The following is a 20,286-nucleotide window of genomic DNA, read 5'->3' on the forward strand; positions in this document are numbered from 1 at the left end:
TTTGCACAGTTGTTAGTCACAGGCTCAGAAATACCATCTTCAGGCCAAGAACAGAACTAGTGCGGCTCAAATTCACAGCCTCGTGTTTTGAATAGGTAACTCTCTGAAAGCACACAAACAAGGTGCGTTATCTTCCTCCAAAATCCCCCGTGTTGGCCACTGCCAGATGCCCCGGTGACACGCTGAGGGTACTGTAACACCTGATTTCAGCTACGGAGCGTCACTCAGCGTCAGGGGAGGTCTGCAGCGCTGCTGAAAGGACAGGCCGATGCTCTGACACCACAGCCACTACCTTTGGAGGCGACGCGTATGGTCTTCACTGCACCTAGGGAAGGAGGGAACGGCAACACACACACACGGACTGCAGCACATGAATAATCTTTATTGGTAACATCAGTGGAGCACCAGTAAACCATTACTGACTGTAGTGGTGACACACAGCTGAGGCACATGCTAAGGCACTTTTATTATATAAAAAAAATTTAATTTTTTTGTGACAGCAATTGGGACACGAGGCTTCTGCATTTAGAGCGCTTCAGGCATACAGTATGGTGCTTCATATTTAATTATTTTTACTTCGCTCATAAGTAGGTCTAAATGCAGCATATACAATATGGTTAAGAATACAGGTAAATCCACCAACCAGTGTACAGTGTAGAAAAGTAAAGACTATCTATATATAACCATGGTCCCAATAGAAAGGCAGTGATAAAGACCTTTATTTTTTTCTTAATTACTTATTACGAGAGATACAAAGGCCTTACATATATCTGTGCAGATTAAAGGGTTTTTAATATACTCTTAGTCAATGGTGCACAATAACTAATCCCAACCCCTGGTTACAGAGCAGGTGCAAGAGGCTTGGACATGTCAATAAAAGAGGGATTTCCTTCCCCTTATCCCCACCCTCTGCCCACTACCCTATTAAATTCCGCTAGATTCTGTCTATTACCATTAAATATATTTGGTCCCCCAGAGATTCTCAGACAAGCACAAGGACATTGTTCTGCTTCCTCAGCCTGTCATTAACTACTGGTCCACGCTACCTTAGATGAAACCGCTCAGAGGCAGAGACACTAACAGGACATCATTGCACTTCAGAGATCTGTCCAGACAGTAAAAATAAGAGGGGGGTGGAGGGGGGGGGGTGGAGAAAAGAAAAAAAGACAACTTTGGCAAGTCCTCCAGGTAACTGGTCCTGAAAGGAGCTTCCCTCTTCACCCCTCCCTGGAAACATGTGAAAGAAGAAAGGGCAAGTTGCCATGGCCAAAGCACACCGTTATTCCTGAAACTGCTCCCAAACCATGTGGGTGGGCAGATTAAGAGAGGCAGAAGTCTGAGGTCACTGAACATGATTGCCGAAAGCAAACAAAGAGGGAGGGGAAAGAATATAGGAAGGAGCTTCCCTGCAGCTAGAATCAAAGACAAAAGGAGATTTACAGCAAAAATAATCTTTCCCTAACCCCATTCCCTCCAGACTGTGTAAGGATTCACCAGCAGACGTGGCACGGACAGTTCTACAGGCCTTTGTAGTGGCCAAACTGCTGGTCAGATTTCAGAGCCCCGACTCTTTGGCATTAAATACAAAGAGGATTAGGAAACTGGAAAGAGGAGGAAACTAGGAACACAGATGCCCGATGGCTCCAGATACACAGAGCTGGGCTTGCTCTGCAGATCCCCAGCCAATTTAGGAGGACAGGGTTTGCTGAAAGTCCAATGGAAGAGGGGAGGGTGGATGGGTCACTCCATCACGTGTAACCTGGGTCAAATGGGAGGACTTATTCAGTAGCTTTGGCATCACCAGCATCTGCCTTGCCGTCCACTTCTTCATCGGAGCACTCTCCTGCACCCTTCCTGACAATTCGGCGTGTCACGACAAACGGCAGGTCCCCGCGCCTAGGGAGGGACAGACACTGCGTCAGCAACACAAGGTTTCACTGAACTCACCAGACAGGGCAGGCTCTGTAAGGAGGTAAGGAAGTACCTGGCCACACTGCTGTGGGCAGCTGCCACTGTGGGCAGTTACAGCAAGACTACGCTGGACCGGCTGCCAAGGTATTGCACAAAGCGCTCCGCCTTACCTGAGTTTGCTCTTCAGGGAGCTGACTTCTCTATTCATTGCATCAGCTGTTTCAGTGGCATCCTCCAGCTCACGCTGGAGCTTCCTACGGGATGCATTGGCTCGCTGGGCCTCCTCTTCTGCTTCCTCAAGCTGGCGTTTCAGCTGCTTCAAGCGCATGTTTGCCTTGTCCGCCTGAGCGGGGGGGAGGGGAGAGGAAAAAAAAGCTATCAACGTTTCCCCAGAGTTACACCACAGTAGTTAGAGCAGCAAAAAGCAGAGTTTCCAAGGCCCCCCTCTTCCCTTTCTGAAGGGAGCTGCCTAGGACTTGACAGCTCCAAGCTTTTCCTTAAAAGCATTACATTTTTCATCTGTATCATCTTGTAATTATCACAGTGAGGGAAAAGAAGAGAAATCCATAGGAAGGTTAATGCTAGAGCCCTCTTACATGCAGATGATGCCTTGGTCATAGAAGGGAAATCCTCCCACCAGAAGACTCAGCAATGCTGCAGGTAACTATACACACCTGATCTTTGAATTGCTCAGCATTACGCCTCTCATCATCCACCTGCAGCAAGATATCTTTCAGCTTCTTCTCGGCACGGCGCACCTGCTTGCTGGCAGCCTGGCGCTCCCTACACAGCAATACAGTGATGCTCAGACAAGAACTTATCTCCCGTTGTCCCCAACAGTATGACCTGACTTGGGCAAGTTAGAAATGAGGAAGACAGCAAAAGTCCTCCTAACTTAGAAAAAGAGGGGATGAGAGGCCGTGTTTCCCAGAAATGACCAAAAGACACTGATGTCGCACAGACATGACCCTTCTTGAAGCTACAGAGGGGCAGCAAGTGTATCACAGCTGCAGTTTTAGGAGTGGTTAAGTCTGAAAGAAGCTAGAAGTCTCTACAGTGAAAAACAAGGAAGGTTTGCCAAGATCTTACTTCTGTACTACCCAGTATACCTACGATGAAGCCCTCTCGGGCAAATCAGAATTTGTTCAGAAGAGCTTAAAATGCCAGAGTGGGTGGAGGCTTGTAAAACAGACAGAGTTTCTACTAGGACATACTTTGTCTCCATGTCCAACTGCTCTTCCAGCTGTGCTATCTTTGCTTCCAAGGCCGTGATGGTAGCCTTGTACTTGGACTTCACTGCACTTTCCATCTCCTGCAGTTTAAGCTTAAGCTCCTTGTTCTGGCGCTCCATCTGCTGGCGAGCGTTCTCATTCTTCTGTGCGTTGCTACGCTCAGCATTCAGGTCGGCATTCATCTGATCAATCTGCAGAGAGAACAAGTACTCAGCATATCGAGCGCTCCAGCCTGAAAGGCCGATTTATTTCTCAGACACATTCTGACACGCAAAGAAAAAGGACCCTCAGGGTGAGCTGAATACCGGGAATAACTCTGATGCAGAGGGAGCTGTCCGTAGGCAGGGCACTTCTCAAAATATCTTAGTTTACCCAGATTTTCAAAGTAATTCCTTGAATAACAGGTTTATCAACCTCCTCTTAGGGCTAAATTTGCCAATCACATACAATGCTCTCTGGGGTGAAGGCCGTGGTTTGGCACTTAACACAGTAATTATCAGTCTTAGTGAATTACAAAAATCCTGAGGCAAGTGGATCCAAAACGTGTGCTTTACTAATCTATCATTTATTTGCTGTCTGTCTACTTCCACTACAAAGATGCAGCTTAAAAATAGTGACTTTCAAAGGTGAAAGGGCAAGAACTCAGTCCACTTCCAAGCCAGGGCTCTGGCTGACAGTCAGCCAAGTAGAGAACTATGCTCTCATCCACCAGAGTGAACAAGCCAGTTAGAAAACCATCAGCCTAGCTCCTTGGCTTTGGAGCACTAAGAAAACAACATGCCTGACTCTCAAAGTCAGGCAGATAAAATATGGCAGAGAACAGGCAGATTAAGATCATGGTTTCTATAGCAGCCTAACAAATTCCATATGGTTAGTCCATTTGAAGCAGCATAGAACTGGCAGAAAAGCCATTTTCCAAACATATTGTGGCACTGTTCAGCATGCCAAGTTGGAGCAGCATGCTACAGATCATCTTTCTCATAATCCCTTAATACAGAACCCCCCCCACTCCAAGTCCCTTTTTTATAAACTTGGGAGATTGTTCCAGCTACCCAATGATTTAAATGGTCAAAACCAGTGAGTTAACATGAGCTCTGACTGCCCACCCTATTTTCTCTATTGTGGTATTCAGGTGTTTCATCTTGCTCACATCTACGGACTTCCGAGGGCCTGTACTGTACACAAAGCAGCAGCTGGCATTACTCAGAGCGCAGTTTGACGATTTACAGACTAGAGAGCCCCTACTGGCACACGCAGCCTGAACAGGTACCTGAAGATTTGCCTTCTTGAGCCGGTCATTGATTATCTCTGTGTTACCCTGTTCTTCTTCTAACTCCTCCTCCAGCTGAGCTATCCGGGCCTCCAGGCGTCTCTTTTCCTCCATGGCCAGTGCTCTATAGGACAGAGAAGCATTGAAGTAGTGTTGGTGGCATTAATGCCTTGGGGAAAACTTGCCACTTCTAATTTTACAAAATAAGCTTAGTCTTTCAAGAGCAGAGAGGATACAGCACATGCTGCAGTCTACATAAAAATAACAGCCTGCAAAGTATTTTCTCAAACCAGCTCCTCCACCCTTAAACAAGGAACATTACTCACCCTTTACCACTGTTGTTGGCAATCTCATCAGCCAGCTCATCCCTTTCTTGCTGGGCCTGGCGCTTGGCACGCTCAGCAGCTGCAAGTTCCTGGAATGAAAACGAGACGGTCAGTGATCCAATGGGAAGCTACCAATTAATGCAGCATAGGAAAGAGTAGTTACTGGTAATGGGTGGTATGGTCTCTAGCTAGATCCAGACTTAATTATAAGACATGGTCTGTTCCCCTCCCACCCCACAGCTTCCCTTGTTTTGCACGCTTCTATCATAGCTGTCAAGAAAGGGACAAATTCTGCATTTTTAAGTGGACTTTGTATTTAAGCAGAGCAAAAAGTACAAAGGAAAGGAAATAACCACTCCAGCTTAGACTGCTACATTTAGTTATTGGCCAAAGAAAATGAACAAACCCTTGACTTGCACGCATATTCCATTACCTCCTGCAATTGGATCATCTCTGCCTCCATGCTCTTCAACTTCTTCTCATTTTCTTTAGCCTGTGCCAAGATCTCTTCTCTGGAAGTACGTGTGTCCTCCAGTTCCCGCATGTAATCCTTCATTTGTGCCTGAAAAGGGAGAACAAAAAAGGATGAATTTCAGAGCATCCACATTAACAAATTGGGTTTGTTTATCTTACAAGAAGCACAGAGAGGGAAAATGGAAACAGGGATTCATTAATCTTCACCTACCAAAAAGGCTGCTGTAAAAAGAAGAGGAACCATCCTTTTCCCATTTCACAAGTAACAGAAGTAGTAATGGAAGCGAACAGGAATGCTTAAATTCCAGAAAAAAAATAGGGGGGAAGGGAAGGTACAGGAAGCTTTCTAGTGAAGCAATGGAACGGACAGCCTAGGGAGGATTTGGAGCTTTTCCTAAGAACAGATCAGACAAATACCTGTAGGAATTACAAAGCATAACAGAACTGTCTTGGGGCAGGAGAAGGCCTAAGTGATATTTAAGTCCCTCTAGCTTTGCAGCTCCATAATCCTTTCCAAAACCACTGACCTGAGGCAAGCACTAGAGTAGACTTTCCCTACAGCTTGTCTCCCAGGGAGTTAGACAGGCAGATGGGGGTTAGAAGGATATTTGAAATGCTAATAAATCTTTCACGGTAAATTGCTACAAGGTTCTGCTGCTCGTGTGACACTGATGCACGGTTCTCATGAGGTGAAATCTTGTATCCCATTTCCCTGGGTAAATGCTCTACACTGACAGCTAAAACAGTTGCAGTGTCTCACCTGCAGTTTGCGGAGCTGCTTGATGGCTTCTTCACGATTCTTGTTAGCAGTGTCTATATGGCTTTCCAAATCCTTCAGGTCCATCTCTAGCTTCTTCCTGGCAGCTACAGCAATGGAGCGCTGTTTTCGTTCGTCTTCCAATTCCACCTCCATCTCCCGTACCTGTATGGAGAAATACAAGCATCAGCGTTTCAGCTCCTTGATTTCCCAACAGCCACTTTTTGCATTCCCCTTTCAAACTGTACGTAAGTGCAAGCATGTGACTTGTTTTCATTCTTCCTGGCAGGGGGATGGGGCTAACATTCCTCACTAATAAAGCTACACGGGTTTCTTTGATAGACAAAGGCTGTTTGAACAATCATGCACACAAGGGGGAAAGTCTCTCACAGCTTTGCAGCACTGCCTGGAGAGTTACCATTAACAAGAATCTGTGGATTGGCAGTGTCTGTCTAACCATCTTTGGACACAAGTGCCTTTGTGTACGGAACACTTTCAGGATTTACAGAGCAATTCTTACTTGTCTAATCAGCTGTTTCTTCTTTTCTTCATTCTGTTCATCACGTCCCTGGAGGTCCCGGTCAAACTGTGCCTTCATGGCCTGTTGGTTCACTTCTAGCCGCAGTTTGGCATCCTCTGTGGCCTGCAGTTCATCCTCCAGCTCTTCCAGCTGTGTCTTCATCTCCTCCACCTGCTGCTCCAGGGCTCGCTTAGCCTTCTCCAGCTCATGGACCTACAGCACAGTACCACACATGAGGTTTCCTCAAAGAGTGCAGACAACTTCACCTATCCTAAGAGCAAAAAAGGCTAAGAACAGCCACTCACATAAGACAGGATACAAGAACACTGCATCTGTCCCCTGTATTAGGGCAGAGACACCCCTCAAAGCCAGCTGCTCACGTGCCTGCAAGCTGCCAGTGTGAATCATGATTACCTATTAGTTCTGGTCATGTACATGTGGTGGTGGGGAGAAAGAGAAAAGCATTTGTTAGCCCAGTCCTGACCTACTGGAGACTTATCAGAGCTGGAGACCTCTGGTTCTGACAGAATTCAAGAAAATGCTTTCTAGCCTCTGAATTTTTTCTTTTTCTTCCTGCTTGTAACATTTTTTGTCTTGAAATATTGGGGTTACTGTCTTCCATTGCCTGGCTCATCCCTGTATTTTACATATCAGGCTCACATCATACCTTGATCTCTGCCACAACAATACCAGTTAATTTTCAGTTTGCCACCACCTCATTTGGGTCATCTTTCAGGCTCTTCCAACCCATCTTTCCCACTTACTAACGTAATACAAACATAACATTCACAAACTCACAATGTGTCCAGTATTCTCTACTACACTCCTCTGTGTTCACACTAGCATAAGCTTTTTGCAGTCTTAAACTAACAGCATCACCTGTATAACATTTCCTGCTCAGATATTTTAACTTCATACTTACACTTTTCCCAACATCATCCTTTGAACTCATCAGGTCTTCCATCTCTGCGCGGAACTGCTTATTGATTCGTTCCAGCTCAGCTTTCTGCTCTATGGCTTCTTCCAGGGCTCTGGCCAGGGAGAGGGCCTTAGTCTCCTTCTCACGGGCTTCTGCCTCAGCACGGTCCCGTTCTTCTGCATACTTGGCAGAGATGTTCTTCTCCTCTGCCAATAGCTACAAGAGCACAGCATCAGTATTCTGAGGAACCACTGACAATTTTCTAACAAGGTAAACATGCATCTTTTCGTTACTGCCTTCTTAATAGTGTTCTGCCATGGATAGAAGGAACCAAGAAAATGCAGCTTCAAAGAATGAAGCATGCCATCCCACCTTTAATAACTGTGCTGACCTCAAATGAACCAACTTCTGGTTCCCTAGGCCTCCAATCTATTATTTCCAACTTTCTCTCAAAGATGATCTGCAAACAACACTTTGAACTTGATCTTGGTCTTGATATAAGCGTTATCCCTTTGGGAAAAGGAGCATCACTAAACTTGTTATGCATGGAACAGAACTAATTTACTTCTATGAAAGCTTATTTCTCTACTCTATATGTATGCCTTAGTTCAGAAATAAATATGCATTCTCCAAGCAGCATTGCTTAGATATTCTTAAAGCAGACCTGTCAACAAGGCCAGGTTGGATGGGGCTCTGAGCAACCTGGTCTAGTGGAAGGTGTCCCTGCCCATGGCAGGGGGGTTGGAACCAGATGATCTTTAAGGTCCCTTCCAACCCAAACTATTCTATGATTTATGATAAGATACACCTACTGAATGCCCAGTGACTGAAGTCATACCTGATCAAACTTCTTCTGCTTCTTCTCTAGGTTGGAAACAATCTGCCGCTGATGATCGAGGTCCACAGTGAGGTCATCCAGCTCTTGCTGCAGGCGGGTCTTTGTTTTTTCCAGCTTGTCATATGCAGCTGTCTTCTCTTCATAACGCTGGCTCAAGCTCTCCAAGTCCTTCTGCAGCTTCTTCCTGGCTTCCTCTGCTGACTCAAGGCAGCCCAAACCATCATCCATCTTCTTCTTTGCATCTATTGCCTGAAGGAGAGAAAAGATCGCACATGAAGCCACACCACAGATAACACTATATGTAGTTTACTGGCACCAGAAGTTGAGGAAATAAGTCCGCTCATTTCTGAAGGTACTACTCCCTCCTCAGATAATACTGTATGACTGAATTCCCAAAGGAATTCCTGGATAGAAATCTACAAACAGTTCATATGATTATCATCAGAGATTTCTATTTCCTCTCTCACCCAAATCAGCAGGATCACCCTTTCCCAGGAAAGGTTCTGTTACTAGAAGTCAATTCTGCATTTAGATTTTACTTCCTTCAAGACAGACCTGCACTTATGCTTCCTCTCAAAAGTCACTGGTTTATGGGATGCAGACTCTGTACCTGTTGCTGAAGAATAGAGATCTGTTTCTCCAGATTTCTCTTTGTCTCCTCTTCCTCTTCCAGTTGCTCTTTGAAACTGTTCTTCTCATCCTCCATTTGCTTCAGCTTAGTGCTCAGGCTCAGTTTTAGGCGAGTCTCCTCCTGCAGCAGTTCCTATAAAGCAAACACCCCAGTGGAATTCAGCACCGCTCCTTGGCTTTAAAGGCTCACAATCCTCACCCACTCTCTCTGGAATGAGTACTTTTGAAGTTGAGTTTAAGTATGCAACTTATTTCACAGATAAGACAACCAAAGACAGAATTTAAATAATTGTCTTCCAGTAAGTCAGTATAGAAAAAAAAAAATATTCAGAAGGGTCCTATTCTCTTGTACACTCTAATGATTAAAGTATACTACTTCACCACACAAGCCATCCACAGTCCTTTCTGGAGTCCTCTGAGTAGCACACAAAGCATTAAAACCTTTCCCAACAATAGCGTGACTGTATTCTGCTACATGACTTTCTCATATTCAAGTATCAAAGAAACGGACAACAGGCTAAAGTGATTTAGCATGGTTAAAAACAACGTTGGTCTTAGCAGAATTGTAAGACACTGGTCATTTACCAACAACATTTATTGACTTATGCTGCCAGCGCTTGAGCTGAAGGATCTGTAGAGACTAGTAAGACCAGTCTTCAAACTAGTGCATAATTTTTTTGTATTGTGCACTATCTTTGAGTCTGTTTTTTAAAAAGAGTAATAAGTAAACAGGACATCAATGACTGTTCAAGGTTACTTAGTATCTGAGGTTTGGTGCGCTCTTCCTTTCCCTTCCAACGTTCTGCTTGGTACTCCATGCTTTACCAAAAGTCATATTCTATTAACTGTAAATGTTTGTTTTATCCCAAAGTATAAGACTAAGCATGATTTTTTCCTGAAAAAATAACAAAATATTTGAATCTATCACTTCCCCAGCATTCACTGGGAAATAAAATTTTCTGCTTAACTTTACAAATTTCCGGAAATCACACACACACACACAAAAACCCTGTCAAATACTGACTATGAAGATCTCAAACAAGAACCTAGCATTCCAGTGCAGTTCTAGCATTAAAGAGCTCTCAAGCAGAAAGGTGATAGAGGAGGACTTCTAAATTTAAGACAGGGAAAATTACATATGTTCCACATACTGAGGAAGCGGAAGGAAGATAAACAGCTTGTTTCTGCAGAAATGCTCTCAATACCATGCAATATAACCCCTTAGCAAAAAAAAGCCAGACCCAATCCTTTGAAGTGTTGTATATCCAGTATTTAATGGTGTCCAGAGCGATTTCTCACTTTAAGAATTTGTAACAGACACTGGCTGCATCACACACAGATGCCTTGGCTTCCAAAGCTCTCACCTGTGTATCCTGAAGCTGTGATTCCAGAGCAGCGAAGTCCTTTGCTAATTTGATTGATTTGCTGTCAGACTGGTTCAAAAGACCTGTGACATTGTCCAACTCGACCTGAAGGAGAGATCAGAGTATCAGTTAATAAATGCATCAGCAAAAACAAAAGGTGAGCACCTACGAGACCCAAAAGTGAAAACTGAGGCACCTCTCAACAGTAAGGCACGTGTATAATCTCTCAGGGGAATGAATGCATCATTTCCAAAGTCCGAGGGATGAAATATGGGAAGTCAAAAAGAGATTTTTACTTGGGATCACCTCTGTTGCAACAGCCTTCTGGTTTTGGTTGTTTTGGGTTTTTTTAAGGCCTATATGAGATTTTAGACAGCCTGGCAAGAATTTTAAAAGCTTCTATTAAACTAACTCTCTTCTATTTTATACTGTCTGCTGCAGGACTATATCTAGAGTCTCAAAATTACATTTTCACACTCCAAAAGATAGTGCACACACCAGCAATGCTCAACTTTTACTGACAACCCTCCATAAAGGAGAAGGCAGAAGACAATGCTCCGTGTGAGTCAAAGGGATTTGTTGTTCCCTTGAAGAAAGGAGGAGAAAATCCTAAATTTCCACATCACCCTTGAGCCAGCCCTCATCACCATCAACCACATTACAAAGCTTCAAGACACTGTCTTCCAAATTAGTTACACAATCATCAGTCTGTTCATGCCACTCCAGGTCCACAAGCAGTTGAATGTTTACAGAACTGTACTGTACAAACCGCTGCATGCTGAAGGGGAGCAGACATGCTGATACTGTAAGGCTTACAAAACTCAAATGGCAGCTGGCTACTTCCCCTTCTCAGAGCTGCTCATGATAAGCGACATCAATCCAAATGTCCTGCCCTGGCAATGAGTTAAGGAGTTTGCATAGTCCTCGGGAAGCAAACTATGGATTTGCTTTTTGTAGGAACTTTATCCTCAGGAGGAACAAGATTTTTGAACTAGCTGTGGGGAGGTACCATCCTACAACCTCTTCTCTCTAGCCCTGAGCTGAATCAGAAGCTAAGGAAAACCCATGCCACTCACCTGCAATTTGTTAACCCTCTCAGCCAGTTCGGTCTTTACTCTTTCGCCTTCTGTAAATTTCACCTGCAGTTCTTGGAGCTGAGCATCTACTTTTTTCCGCTTGTGCTCAGCATCTCCTTTGCCCTGCAGAAGAACCTTCACCTCATTGGACAGTTCAGCCCTCTCGCTTTCCAGAGCTTGTTTTGCTTTTTCAAGATTTGCTTTTACCTGAAGAGGAAAAACAAAAAACAGCAAAACCCCTCAGACTTCAGCTACGGCAGGATCCTTCCACTGAGTACATTTTCCCCCCCCCCGCCAACAAGCAAGCTAATGTTGCATGTTTAGCAGCTAAGTTGTAGACTGCTCACTCAGAACGATTTGAACAGCCTATCACTGATAAGCAGGAGACAATTTAACAATCAGAGAAGACAACAATACAGGAGATAGTCTTGCACCATCAGATTTCCAAATTAAAGGTTGTACAAGTCAACAAGTGCCACCAGTGACGAGAATGTCTTGGCTATGCAGTATAACATGCCTGATGGGAAAAAAGAATGAATGCAACTATTTAAAACAACTTCATATATGCTTCATAGTGAAAAATGATCTACCAAGAGAAGAAGAGCACATGTATCAGAAGCCTAGTATAATGAACACTTCAGGTTCTTCTGCAGCTTTAAGATGGTCATAGAGCAGCTATCATTTCAGGGAGGTTGACTGCTTTGGCCTTGTGTTTTCTGTTCCACATACCCGTTTGGTTTGTTCTAACTGCTCTGCCAGCTCTTCAATAGCTTGTGAATGTTTCTGCCTCATCTCTTGGATTTGAGCCTCATGAGTCTTTGCCTCATCTTCAAGGGTCTTCTTTAAAACCGTTACTTCTTGTTCTCTCTTTGACCTGCAAAATTCACAAATTCCATTTAGATGCCAAGGAGAGAATCAAACAGATGTGTATATCCACGAACAGCATCTCTAATGTAGAAAAATGCCAAGGTCTGTTTAGCCCTACAAGCTATAAAGACACTTTTCAAAGTTAGAACTTAGCATTGCACCCTTCTTAAGCATAAGCTGGCAGCATTACTTTCAGCCCAAGTAGTAATAGCCTGAAAGTATGAATGTTTCAGGGGTATCACGAACACTATGGTTAGGGAGCAAATTAACTTTCTTACATCAGGTGAGGTAATACAGTCTTGACTACAGCTTGCACACTACCTCCTTCTGAGGCTGCTAACCAGCCTACCCTGATAAAGGCAAAGACTTGCTTTGGTAAGAGACTGGATGCGGCAGCATTTATTAGAAAAGTCAAAACCAAACCCAAGTAAGACAACACAGCTACATGTTGGAGTTACCTGAGCTCTTGCTGAGCAGCTGTAGAATCCAGCGTGTCTTCCAGCTCTGTTTTCAATGCTTCCAGCTCTTCTCCCAGATCCCGCTTCTGTTTTTCGGCTTTGTTCCTGAATGCTCTCTCTGACTCCAGGTCTTCCTGCAGCTCAGTGATCTGGGATTCAAGTTCCCTGATCTTTTTCAGGGCCATGTTCTTCTGAGCTGCTTCTTCTTCCACCCTGTGTTCAACATAGGGTTCTGGTCAGAGTCAGATTTATACCATATGTAAATTAAAAACACCTGTCCTACCAAGAATAATCAAGAAAAAAGCTGGTATTGGTCAGCTCTACAATATTACATTCAAACTTTGATCCATATATCATCTACAAATTCTAAGTTCTATTTCCCAATACTCAAGAGAGCACAATTACTTACCTTAAAGAAGGGGACAGAGAGAGACTGACAACAGAAGAAAGCAGAAGAGAAAGCACTGTTTTACATTGGAAATTGGACACTTTACTGAATAGATGAATACAGCAACTACCAGAGAGACAGCGTGTTGCCACTACTTTTTAACCCCCTCTGAAATCTTACTGCTCCAGTGAAACGTGTGCAGTGCACATTACATTCATAATCTAGCTCTGTTCAGAGAATGTGGCAGTGAGCAGCAGCCAAAGAACTCTGATGCCAAGGACATGGATCTTAACAGTCCATAGGCTGAAATACAACAGCCACAGATTCCATTTAGTCCCTATTCCAAAGTGACACAAGACAAGAAATACTTCCCAACCTGGTGGTCCCTGAACCCTGCAGGTCATGTTCTCACCTAGCTAAGGCTGTCTGCAGCTCCTCTTCCTTCTTGGCCAGCTGCATTTTGAGTTCTGCAATCTGAGCCTGCAGCTCAGCAATCTGGTCATGCAGATCACTGGAGTCCCCTTCAAGCTTTCGACGAGTCTTTTCCAATTCTTGCCTCTGCTTTTCTTCACGTCGCAGACGTTCTGATGGAGATGGGGACACATTAAATTACACAAACGACATACTCAAAGAACGTTGTATGAACAGAGAAAATAAAGCGATTTAAGCAATAGTTTCTCTCCTAATAATACAACTCTCCGAACTGTAGCTGGAGTGCATTATTCTGTCAGGACCTATACATGCAAGTGCCCCCGTATTTTGCCCTCACAACATATCTGGGCAATTTCCCTTTTCCTCATCTTACAGCCAAACCTCCTTCCCCTCTTTCACTGTAATGAACAATCCCAGCACAATGCCAGTCTCTCCCAACACCCACACCACACAGGCATAAGCACTCATTAAGTGATGCTGAACACAAGGTCTGCTCTCCCTTTACTGAAACTAAATAGGCTGCCTCTTGCTGTGTTAACCTGGGCCTCTAGCCCAGGTTCAAGCCTCTAGCTTGAACTCTGAAGAACTTGTGCAAACAGGATATCAGAAACAGCACTAACCCTGACAGATTGATGCTGCTGGAAGTAGAAAAGTGGACACACTTCCACAGCAGAAGAAAGAGAACCAGCCTCTCTTCTCCATTGGCCTGCTGCTTTGGAGAGGATTTTTATTTAGATCAAGGGCTCGGCTGACAAGGCACATAACCTTCAGCCAGCCACTGAACAGCTCTAACAAACTGATCAATAGCATATACACTATAGACTAATTTTTAACCCCTCAGAAACTGGAGAGGACTAAAACTCTAGAAATGAAACTGAAGTTCAACAAATTTTAACAAGAAACCACCTAAAACTAAACAGGCAAGTCCTCTGCAGGATCTGCCTTTAAAAAAAAAAAAACAAAACCAAAAAAAACCCCCAAAAACCCCCAAAACCCACCCACCTTCAAGGTCTGTGATCATGGCCTCATGTTTGTTCTTGAGTTTGGCTAAACTCTTAGATTTCTCCTCTTCCTCTGTCAGGTTCGTTGTAAATTCAGACATTCTGTCTTCCAATAGTTTCTTTTCCTGCAGAATTGAGAAGGCAGTGTCAAAGCAGTTGCAGGAATTACAGGAGATTTTTCCAGAGTTGACTATGCTTAAAGATGTCAATGTCATGAGTGCCCACTCCTGCTACAAGGAAACTTGGAATGAAAGAAATAATTTCAGGATTACAGATAGCATTCAAATAAATGGTTACTTCAAGTTTTGTATTTGATAGCCCTTCCAAAGCTGAAAGGGAAGACTATTTATGAAATAACTTGATACTGTTTGGCATAATAATGTATCAGAAAATGTTTGCTCATGGATTTTTATTTAGTCAAGGCTATTTAAATATCATACAATACTGACTAGTAAAGAATATAGGCAGGCAGCTAATTTCAAAAATTCAGGTCAGAGTTGTCAAAGACAAGACTGAATTCATTCACAAGTTTCCCTGTAATATGGGAAAGGTCAGCCTTTGGTGGGTGGCTCCATGAGAAACATCCGTGCATCTTTAGCCTGCGTAAGAAGCTGCAGGAGTCTTACCTTAGCCAATTTGAGATTCTGATCTTCCAGAACTATCACATCTTCTTCCAGTTTCTTCAATTTGGCCTCTGTGGTCACTTTTTCTAGCTGCAACTTCTGCCTTGCGCTTTCCTCTTCTTCAAGCTGCTCCTCTAGTTCCTTCACAACACCCGCAGAAAAGCAAGGCATTTGTCAGTGCTGCTCACTAACCAAGGTAACAGCACGGTAGCAATACTAGAACTTGGAAGGTTTCTTTACCCTTCCTTCAAGGTATTATTAGTACTTCCCAGAAGTGACATCTCTATCATGACTTAATGCAACATACTGCATTCTAACAACCAAGTTTTCTAGCAGAATAAACAATGCTATTTTGCAAAGAAGAATGCTACCATTCCTAAAACACCTGGCTTAAGCAAAGACTTGTCTAAGTATTTGACAAGTGGCCATCATCTTCATCTTCAAGAATGGAACAGCTCATTCCAGATGACTGACTGAACGCCTCAGGCTCAGCACCAGAATCACTGTGTTCTATTGCTTTTTCCACAGATAGATTTTTCTATGCTTTTTTTTGTTCTCTCTCTCTCCCCCGTTTCCCTCCAATCTGAGACAAAAGAACCACTCTAACCCTTACTATCCTCTTTACTGACAAGAGACAGCATTCCTAAGGCATTACCTGGATGTTCTGCTGCATTTTCTTCTTTTCAGCCTGCAGATGTTGACACCGTTCTTCCTCTTCCTCCACCCTTGCTTCCAGGTCATGACATATCTCCTCCAGTTCTTGTTTCTTGGCTGTCAGGCGGGCTCTTATCTCCTCAGCTTCAGCACAGAGTTCAGTTTCTGCTTGCAACTGTTCCTGCAGCTGCATCTTCTCTGCCATTAGCTACATTGGACACAAAGCCAGAAATAAGACAAGCTCCAATTTACCAAAGCACTTAGCAATCTGTGTTAAGTGAAGTTATGTGCTCCTGTGTTCCTCAGTTACAGTCTTAATCATTGCAGCAGTCTCCTGCTGCTAATCAAAAGCTAAATATCAAAACATAGTTTAAGTGTTTGTTCTCCTTCACAAACCATGCACTGCAACCACCTATTACATTAGCCTTAACAAATTTCTCAAGACCATATCCATTTGAAATAAGGAGATTGTCTAGTTTTCCCCGGCAAAAGTAACATAAATAATTATCAGCCCTACAGAAAAACAATCCTGCTGCCACCTTCTGTGATCCAAGCAAAAAGGATTCCATTAATGAGGAGGCTGAACTCAACCAGCTTGCTATAATACTCAGCCAAATGAGACTTTTCTTCACATAATGGCTATAGAAGGGCAATAGGTGGTCACTGTACAAAATGACCTGCTAGAGGAACTGAGCTGGGAAGAAGGGCAAAGGAAATTGAACAAGATGGCAGCCAAGTCACATATTTCAACAAGCTGGAATCCCACAGCTTGTCCATCAGACCAATAAAGCAAAAGGAGGTGCTCTCAAGCAGTTGGCCAGGTAGAGAGAGGATGACTTTTACACATGAGATTTGCAAACTCACCTGGGCCTGGAAGGTCTCCATCTCACTCAGTCTATTTTCTGCAGCTAGCTGCTTCTCCTTGACCTTTATTAGTTCTTCTTCCTTGGCCATCATCTCCTCTTCCTGTCTGCTTACTTGCAGAAGGGGCTTCACCTAAAAGGGAAACCAAGGGAATGAGACGTGTATAAGGAACAAGGGAAACATGAAGAAATGCCCTTGTACTTGATAAGCATTGAATAAAACAACATTTTACATAAGTGTCATATTTGAAGGACTGACCAATTGTTTTGTTGTGAACACTGGGAGGATCATAGAGGACTAGATATCATCTACTCTGCCAATAACACATTTTCTGCCTGCCCAACTGGTCCTCCAGGATGGGATGCATCAGAAAAGGGTTGGGTAAATTCCAGACCCTCAAGGGATAAGTAGTAATAGCAGGAGAATAAAAAAGTTGCCATGCAGTGGGGAAATTCATAGGTAGGTCAATGTAAACAAAAAACAAACAACAACACCCATCTCTGTGCTCCCCCATCAAAAACACTTAGAAGTCATTTCACAGGAAAGAGAAGAGAAGTTTAAACTCTGTTCTCAACTCTCATTTAGGTGCAAAGTCTCATGGCTAAAAAGCAAGAAATCTCATACATTTAGAAAAGAGACCATTTCTTCATGTGTTCATTGTCTTTATAAATGTAAAATATCTACAAGTCTAACAGCAAGATCAGACCTCAGTGCTTTGCTCTTACAACCCTGGAGAAAGAGATGGCAACCCATCCCCGTATTAACAATTTTTGTCTAGCTAAATTGACTAGCCACGTAGTAAGTGACTCTTTGAAGTGCCATACCACCAAAGCCAGCAATCCTCTTACTCTTCTTAGGCATAAAGCATTAAGAGATGACTTCTGCTTTTCCACATTACTTGGATATAGCCTTGCACTTGGTTTATGCAGGCATACTGCATAGCTATAAAATACGCTATGATATTCTCTGCCTAAATGAATCAAGGTGTAGTTGCAAGCCAGCCCAATTGCAGAGGGAGTTGTTTTTGTGCTCCGGTTCAACCTGAGAAGCTGAAATTGCAATCAAACTGCCAAAATTGCAAACGGAAAAAATATTACCTTGGTGAACAACCTCCACCATTGCCAGTTCCGCAGTTTCAAATAGGCAGCACAGTTCCTCTGAAGCACTTTCATGGCTGTCAATTGCTGCTGGCGCTTGGCAAAGGCTCTGCAAGGTAAGTGGAGGTCAGACAAAGGAACCCACAGTGGCATGCAATTCTCTCCACCAAGCCCTTTCTTAGATACCTCTACATTCTTACTTTAGAAGGTTCCCTCCTAAAAAACCAGCAAAATTTCCAGTGAACTTCCTCTATCTTTTCAAGTTTTTTCTGCTCAAGTAAGAGTGGTTATATTTTCCTTTATTCAATTTCCTATTTAATAGTTTTTCCCTAATGTCTTCTAATCTGAAAAGCCTCACTATTTTCACTTCAAAAAAAGGGAGATCTGAAACAGAGGTGTGTTTTCCTACCAATCTGACAGACACTACTTTTGTTTTTAGAACTGTACCATTTGCAGTCCTACCTAATAGCTTAAGAGAAATCCTACACCTCCTGGATGAGTACTGTACTGTACTCTACCTTTTCATTTTCACATCTGCAGCTTGCAGCACTTCTGTCAAAAACTTTGCCTGCTGTATAGTATTCCTGCAGAGAGGAATAGACTTTACTGCTCTGGTAGTATGTGGGATAGCAGCACATGGAGTTTCTTGCAGGTGCCAGAAGCCTGGCATTACAGAGATCAGAAAACCCTAACACACCATCAACTGTTACATACAACAAATAAATCATGGCCTTTCTGACAAAATATAATTTCTAGTCAGCTTTTTTTGAAGAGAAACTTGTACCTGAATGGGAGAAGTACATATGTTTATAATTATGTTACAAAATATGGTCCTTACTTTCTGGCCAGGTAGCCTCTGCAGCATGCTTGGAAGCCAATAATGACATCTGTGATCTTCAGGTCTCTCTCTTCTTCAAGATGAGCAAGGACTCCAGCTCTGAAAAACACTTTACTCTGTCCAATTCGGTAAAGGTTGGAATCCAGCTCCAATGCTTTGATCTAAAATGAGAGAGAGAAGAATTCACCTCCTGCAAACACCGCTTCAGGCGAAGCATCACAAAACATATTTATGTGTCATGGCTGTAAGATACCCCTTCCCTACAATGAGACACTCAGGCCAACCAAAGTTGCTAGCTCCCCATAAAGTCCTGTCCCAATTAGAGGAGTTGGAGCTCAGCCAAGCACAGCATGAAATGGAGGTAACCAGAGACAGAAAATATGATAGAAAGCATTGTTTAATACAATACCACATCAAGTACCCAGAACTACAAGGATGCTGTGAGGAACATATGCCTAGTCCCAAGAGCCCTCTTCCTTTCCTAATGGAAACACATCTATTGATCCATCCTATTTATCTTTTCCCAGTCCTAAACTTTGTCAGAAAAAGGCACCTCAACCAACTTTCCCATCCTTTAAAGGATTTGCTGTCAACACTTATACTAGTTAAGAGGAATAAGGTATACTCCTTTAAGACAGAAAAAAGGGAATCTCTTACAGCCAAATTCAATTCAGTCTCCCCTAGTCTTCAAGCTACAGAGCCAAAGCTTTCCCTTTGAAGCAGGCAATTCTGCAGAAATTAATTGGAACCTTCACTGAAAGCATTTGTCATCAGCAGGCCATTACAAAAAGTTTGTTGAAGCTCATACTTTAAGCATGTGCTAAAGATAACATTAATGCTTCTAAGCATTTTGATTCCATGAATACTGCTGGCATCTCAAAGGGTATGCATCTGCGGAAACAGAAAGATCCTCTTTGCCTAGGATTATTGAACCTCATGCTAGTCAAAAGCCTCCATCTGCGAAGCCAAGAGAAAGCTTTTTGCACCCTCCCTCTCTCAGACAAAACATTTGACTTTGGAATTTTGGTCTGTGACTACAAGATATATTTAACATGCACAACTCCCGATTTCCAAACCACACCCATAAAGTTTATTCTATTCAAGTAGAGTTTCTGAGGTGTCTTACCATCAGCACGCAAGCCTGCTTTCCATCCATAAATCCTTTGGGAATTGCATTTGGAGTTAAGATTTCATATCTGAAAAGGAGAAAGCATTAGACTAGTTACACTGGTTTTTGAAAACAACAACAAAATCAGTAATGCATTCCTATGCCATTATGAGTTTGACAGTTTACGGTCTTGTTAGAAGAAAAAAATTGCATCTCTAGACAACAGAGTATGAAGCAGCAGTCTTAGATGAGGTCTCTACGCCTCACCTCAACTACATGCTTACTAGAGAAAGTCAAAGATGCTTTTGGGAGGCTTTGTGCCAGGGAATACCAAGGGACAGATGTGCTGCCTTTGAAAACAGTGGCAATCTAATTGCAATACAATACTTCAATTTTTGCAGTTATGTCTTAACTTTGCCAGGGTAAAGACTGCTTCAGATTCTTTTCTAGGCCTTACCTTTGTCTGAATTCCTGGAATACAACTCTGTTGGGGAAACCTTGACGACAAATACGGATTCCCTCCAGCACTCCATTACAGCGAAGCTGGTCAAGGACCAAGTGGGGATCTAGTTTTCCAGCCTAGTGAGGAAAAAGTGTATTTTATAAATACCACAAAGCTTTTACAAAATAGGCTTACCC

The 20,286-nt window shown here is 43.1% G+C and overlaps 1 protein-coding gene across 1 annotated transcript in view; it reads right to left on the bottom strand.

Moving 5' to 3' along the window:
• Positions 1-362: 362 nt before the first annotated feature.
• MYH9 (myosin heavy chain 9) overlaps positions 363-20,286 on the bottom strand; it is a 73,134-nt gene continuing 53,210 nt past the window's right edge. The window contains exons 17-41 of the mRNA XM_050910991.1: positions 20,105-20,226; positions 19,666-19,735; positions 18,540-18,700; positions 17,702-17,810; positions 16,605-16,736; positions 15,742-15,948; positions 15,090-15,227; positions 14,465-14,588; positions 13,443-13,614; positions 12,643-12,855; positions 12,047-12,191; positions 11,318-11,524; positions 10,242-10,346; positions 8,858-9,010; positions 8,248-8,496; positions 7,413-7,625; positions 6,491-6,703; positions 5,974-6,135; positions 5,173-5,301; positions 4,740-4,828; positions 4,414-4,537; positions 3,126-3,334; positions 2,586-2,694; positions 2,082-2,254; positions 363-1,896 (exon numbers count right to left, since the gene is read on the bottom strand). Of these exons, the coding sequence (XP_050766948.1) occupies positions 1,779-1,896; positions 2,082-2,254; positions 2,586-2,694; positions 3,126-3,334; positions 4,414-4,537; positions 4,740-4,828; positions 5,173-5,301; positions 5,974-6,135; positions 6,491-6,703; positions 7,413-7,625; positions 8,248-8,496; positions 8,858-9,010; positions 10,242-10,346; positions 11,318-11,524; positions 12,047-12,191; positions 12,643-12,855; positions 13,443-13,614; positions 14,465-14,588; positions 15,090-15,227; positions 15,742-15,948; positions 16,605-16,736; positions 17,702-17,810; positions 18,540-18,700; positions 19,666-19,735; positions 20,105-20,226 (3,846 nt within the window). The 3' untranslated portion in view covers positions 363-1,778. The remainder of the gene's footprint in view (positions 1,897-2,081; positions 2,255-2,585; positions 2,695-3,125; positions 3,335-4,413; positions 4,538-4,739; positions 4,829-5,172; positions 5,302-5,973; positions 6,136-6,490; positions 6,704-7,412; positions 7,626-8,247; positions 8,497-8,857; positions 9,011-10,241; positions 10,347-11,317; positions 11,525-12,046; positions 12,192-12,642; positions 12,856-13,442; positions 13,615-14,464; positions 14,589-15,089; positions 15,228-15,741; positions 15,949-16,604; positions 16,737-17,701; positions 17,811-18,539; positions 18,701-19,665; positions 19,736-20,104; positions 20,227-20,286) is intronic.

The sequence above is a fragment of the Gymnogyps californianus genome, chromosome 1 (genome assembly GCF_018139145.2).
Source record: "Gymnogyps californianus isolate 813 chromosome 1, ASM1813914v2, whole genome shotgun sequence".
Classification (NCBI taxonomy): domain Eukaryota; kingdom Metazoa; phylum Chordata; class Aves; order Accipitriformes; family Cathartidae; genus Gymnogyps; species Gymnogyps californianus.